Below are 5,213 nucleotides of genomic sequence, written 5' to 3'. Positions count from 1 at the left end.
ATAGGATTCAGGGTGCTTCAAAGGTGTGTGAGTACACATGAGCATTCATGCCTTTGTGTGTATGTACTCATGCATGGATGCATATGTGGACATGCTCACAGAAGGGGTTGTGGTGTCCTGAAAAGATGGCAAACACCAATGGGGAGTGAAGGAGAAGAGTGTGCATGGAAAACTTGCTATTATATAAGGCTCTTATTTGTCTCAGTTGGCCCTGCATTTCTTCAGGTACCAGGCTAGATCAGCCCACATCTTCGGGAATTACAATTTTAGCTGGTTTGACAGTACCAGGGAAGGTGCTTGGGGGTCCTGTTGTCTCCTGCAGGTATTTCCTGCAGCTCTGAAAATTCTCACCAGTCAGACTCCTGAGTTGGGAGCATGTTCCTTCCTGAACCGAAATAAATGAAGGCACACAGTGTTATGCAGCTGTAGGGTATTCAGGGAAACAGAGAAGTGCAAAGGCTGCTGAAGCTACCCTGCTTCTCACTACATGTCCGTAACGGCAGGATCTGTCCAGGATTCTCGTTCTGTAACTGGCAGTTCCCATGCATTCTTTATTCCTGCTGCCTCCCTCATGTACACACAAGAGTTAGGAGAGGAAAGAGCTCCACTATCCCATAACCCCAGCTTTCATTAATCCTTGGGGACTCTCCCTCCCCATCCCCTGCACACCCATATGCAACACGTCCAAGGGCCTCCCCTGCACATCCAAGGCAGCATAACACTTTAGGCACTGAAGGCAACAGAAGGAAAGGCCAGTCCTGTGCTCCTACCCCCAGCAGAGCCAATCATTACATATCAGAGTGCAGTGAAACAGTCCATAGGCTCCCTGAGGAACATATATAATACAGATAGCTCACTGAAGGGAGAAGGGGTGGAACACTTCCTCCTCCCACCAATTATAGAGGTACATCCTCTTCCTCATCCTCATCCAGATCCGTGGAGTGCAGGCTCAGGTCCTTGAGGATGTCTGAAATGTTTTCAGTAACAGGGCCAGTCATTTCCATGTCCTCCAACTCAGTATCAGTGGCAGAAGGCAGCCCCTCCTCAGGGAAGGGCAAGGGCTGCAGGGACAGGGAGCTGGGGGGCAAAGGGCTCTCTGCCCCTGAGTCCACTGCTCCTTTCATGGGTACTGCACAGCTGTTCTGCCGGCTCCACACCTGTGAGACCTGGTTGGCCTTCTCACTGCTAACTGAGGTCCGGTTGGTGTTACGGAAGCTAGCAAGCGGTGGACGGAGACGGACACCAGAGCGCGTGGAGCCCTCAATCGCTTTCTGGAGCTATTGGAGGGAGAAAAGGGCCGGGGGGAGGATAGAATACACAAAGCACAACAGAAGTTCAGCTATAGTAAAAAATAAAGGAATTTTACCCAGATAAGACTTTCTCTAGCCCTGTGACCTGGGAAAAATCAGACTGCACACTGCTGTAGTGTTGTCTCACTCAACAGCATTTCACAAATTCCATGCCACCATGATCTGAAGGAACAGCTACTAAATGGATCTAGTACAAGTCACTCAGGACAGAGCCTTCTTTTCATGGAAAGGGCCAGGTAAACATTAACATTCATGTAAGTGAAATAAGGTCTTGGTTTGCTAAGGCCCTGTCTGAAAGACTCCCTTTCCAGCAGCATACTTATTCTACTTCAGCAGGGCAAAGAACTGATTTGGATTCAAGACTGGAGTGTAAGGAAGTATAGTAACAGGAGACCAGAAACCTAGACCCCCTAAGCTGATTCCCAGTTATCTGTAAGATATTGTGATGAAACAAAAGTCTGAGGTGGAGCAGGAAGAGGTGGGAATGCCTTCCTTGATTCAATAATGCAACTGTTTACCTCTTCTAATGCCAGCACTCCTTTTAACTTCCCCATACTGGTTACATAGGCATGGCTGAGGCTCAGCAAGGAGAACAAGGTGTGCGTCTGTGGGAGAAAGCACAAGAGAACATCTGTTCCAGAGACTGGAGTGTGACTTGGTGTGAGACTGAGGGCTGAGATCTACTCGGCTCCTAAGCTAAAAGGGAAAATCGCAACTGCCCTCCAGCCCCACTGGCATGTAGCAACTCTTAGAGGTGTTTGGTGATACCTGGCAAATTCCCAAATGTATCTATCATCCTTCACTTGGTACATACAGACAACATATCCCTGTGCATCCAGGAACTAGTGCACCAAGTCCTAAGTAGTAACATAGCAGGTGTGTCTACATGAGATACTAACTGCACAGTAGCCTAATAATACTGTGCAGTAGCACATCGCAGCACAAACAATGCTAATGTGTAGTATTATTAAGCTACTGCACATTAATGCTAATGCTACTGTGTAGTATTATTAAGCTAGTGCACAGTACCATCACTAAAAAGGTGTTCACCAGCATTACTGCTCAGTGACTCCAGTTACTACACATTAATCTAGTCCTTGATTTTACAAGTACAAGTAAATTTAATGTGCAGTAACCACTGGGCATTAATAAATGTGTAGCTGTGCCCACTGTATCTTACAAATTCAGATATCAATACAAATGAGAGGTGTATGCACATCCTGTTATGCTCTGAAGCAGAGAGGATGAATACTAGCATTAATGCACTGGCATGAAGGTCCTGAGTTTCAGGCAAGTTTAGAAATCCCACTACTAGGGATGGATTTTTCTGCACAGAGTATGAAATTCAGGATTAATTCATTACTGCTTTTAAAAATGGCTGAGGTGCGGCTCCTGCTGTCTACTGGGTTTAGGAGTAGGAGTCCTGTTGATAATATGTGAGGAACCAGATGCCTTAGAGGCTTGAAATGTGAAACTAATTCTATGGCTAGTGGATCCTAGTATGGTCTGTTGAAGCTCTTGTATCAAAACAGTTTGCTGTAACTTCTCATTTTCCAGGAGGCCAGAGCTAGATATTGGGGTTAGGGGAGCTCAATGAATTATTTATGGAAGGAAAAGAAAAGACAACAAGACAAAAATACAATGAGAGGCAAAATGAGCATACACAGAGAGGGAGGGAGTAAACAGAGAATGAGCCTTGTGGTGACCGAGAGTCTGCAAGAAAGGTGAGATGTAATAGGAAGTTCAGCACCCACCTTGTGCAGGGAAGTCCTCTCCACCAGTTGAAAGGGAGAGGGGTCTATGCGACAGCTGTCAAAGCACACTTCCTTGTTCAACTCCTCCTGCTCCCAAGCATCTATCTGACACAGAAAAGAGGAGATCACACTTATAGTGTGCTTCTAGCTTCTATCCCCACCCAGGGTCATCCTCCTGCTGCTATTTCTCCAGCACCTCTGTCTATCTCCTTCAGTTAATCTTTCCTCTCAGATTCCATGTTCCTCCATTGTCAGATGGGATTTCCCTTTGGGAAACTAGCAACGCTGCAGCAATAAAAAAGTGTTCCCAGTAGCAGTGAAAAAAGCATCTAGGCACCTCGGTATGCTCATCCTTAGTTCTGCTTAGAGGGGAAGAAATCTTCTAGATTTTCCAGAACAGAATTCCTTATGTTCAAGAAAGAAGGTATCTGAATGACCTCTCCTTTTAGCTCATAAGCAGTTAAACTCTGTTCTGCTCATGGACAGGAGGAGGCATCCACTGCACCGCCTTTCACCACCTCCTCTCTACCTCCCCCCTGCCACACACACACTTTTCCTCAACCAGACTTACTTCCTCTGGTTTCATTGTGTCAACAAGATCTACTGAGTCCTAAAAGAATAGAAAATAAAGCCAAAGTCAAAGAAAGACCACAGAATACCACTAACAAAATCCTAGATGAATGTTCACCCTGCTCCAAGAAGTACTCCTGTATTCTGGCAGCTCCTCTTCCTAACTTCTGGTCATCCTAATCTCTCACACTCATGGGCCTCCTCTTTCTGCTCCCAACAGTGCCACCTAGTGATTAATTTATCTGTAGGGGCCAAAGCTACCTCACCCCCCACCCCCCCGCAAACCTTCCTTTGGTATCATTGGGTATTTATAGATGTGCTCTGGGAGGCGATGGGGGGCTCCGAGAGCCACACTAATTAAAGTGCTCGGAGCATCATGTGTATCAGTGTCCCCAGGCTGAAAAATGGCAGTAGAGGTGCTTTAACTAAAGCTTATCGAACCAGCTTTAAAGTGCCCCCACAGCCATTTTTTAGCACAGGAATGCTGATACATATAACACTGGAGTCTGCTGGAGAACAGTAATTACCACGCTCCAGCACACTTGATTGAGTCTGCTCCAACATGCTGTAATTACAGTGTGTTGGAGCAGCCTCCCTACACAAGAATAGGAGCCCATTCTTAGGGAAGGTGGAACATGCATACTGAGATACTTCTGGCTGGTCTCCAGATTAGTCCTAGGTCCTAGTTCAAGTTTCTGATTAGTCTCCTAATGATTACTTTGGGACTGGACAGATAGATGGTGCTTCCTCTGACCTGAGCAAGCCATCAGGATTATCACTATACAGATAACACCCCTTCCAGTTTGGTGGATGAATTGAAACATTTAAAAGGTATTTGTTTAGATATGATCCAGCACCAACATTTTCTAAAATGCTCAGAAAATCAGAAACATGCATCTAAAATATCCAAAAATTAAACACAAGCAAAGAGTTTGATTACAAGGGGCCTTGGGTACAATCCACAGATCCAGTGAGGAATTATAACTAAGCTGTTCCTCTGGAGTCATAGCAGCCCAAGTTCAAGTCCCCGCTTTGCATGATGCAGAGGTAAGATATTAAGCCCCCTCTTAATCCCTTTTCTTGAAGCTGCACCATGGGCGCATCTACATATCGCCCTACATCACTGTAGCAATGCATTATGTCACTATATGGTACACTACAGCAATGTAGCAATCATATGAGTCTACAAATGATCGGCAGCTATGGCAACGTAGCTGTGAAATCTAACCATGCACCACGTGCATGGTGCAGTACAGACAGTTACTGCACCGTTCTTTAGTACCTTCAAAAGGAAGTACTAAAGTATGGCATGGGGAGTTCCCCCCTTGTGAGCACAGAGGCAGAAAGGGATCTTGGAGTCATTATTGACTCCAAGACGAACATGAGCCGCCAATGCCAGACTGCAGCCAGCAAGGCCAGCCACACCTTGTCATGCATCCAAAGATGCATCTCAAGCTGGTCCAGAGAGGTAATACTCCACCTCTATGTGACACTGGTCAGGCCACAGTTGGAGTACTGCGTCCAGTACTGGGCACTGCACTTTAAAAAGGATGTGGCCAGCCTGGAGAGGGTTCAGAGG

General features: G+C 46.1%; 1 protein-coding gene across 1 annotated transcript in view; it reads right to left on the bottom strand.

Moving 5' to 3' along the window:
• Positions 1–10: 10 nt before the first annotated feature.
• Positions 11–5,213, bottom strand: part of CLCN1 (chloride voltage-gated channel 1) — a 106,609-nt gene continuing 101,406 nt past the window's right edge. Inside the window, exons 20-23 of the mRNA XM_019526678.1 lie at positions 3,636–3,674; positions 3,065–3,169; positions 1,829–1,915; positions 11–1,277 (exon numbers count right to left, since the gene is read on the bottom strand). Coding sequence (XP_019382223.1) covers positions 897–1,277; positions 1,829–1,915; positions 3,065–3,169; positions 3,636–3,674 — 612 coding nt within the window. The 3' untranslated portion in view covers positions 11–896. The remainder of the gene's footprint in view (positions 1,278–1,828; positions 1,916–3,064; positions 3,170–3,635; positions 3,675–5,213) is intronic.

This window comes from Gavialis gangeticus, unplaced genomic scaffold (genome assembly GCF_001723915.1).
Source record: "Gavialis gangeticus isolate Ggan-Ray unplaced genomic scaffold, GavGan_comp1, whole genome shotgun sequence".
NCBI classification, from domain to species: Eukaryota; Metazoa; Chordata; order Crocodylia; family Gavialidae; genus Gavialis; species Gavialis gangeticus.
The sequence above is the reverse complement of the archived record's forward strand: the minus strand, read 5'-3'. Positions and strand labels throughout refer to the sequence as shown.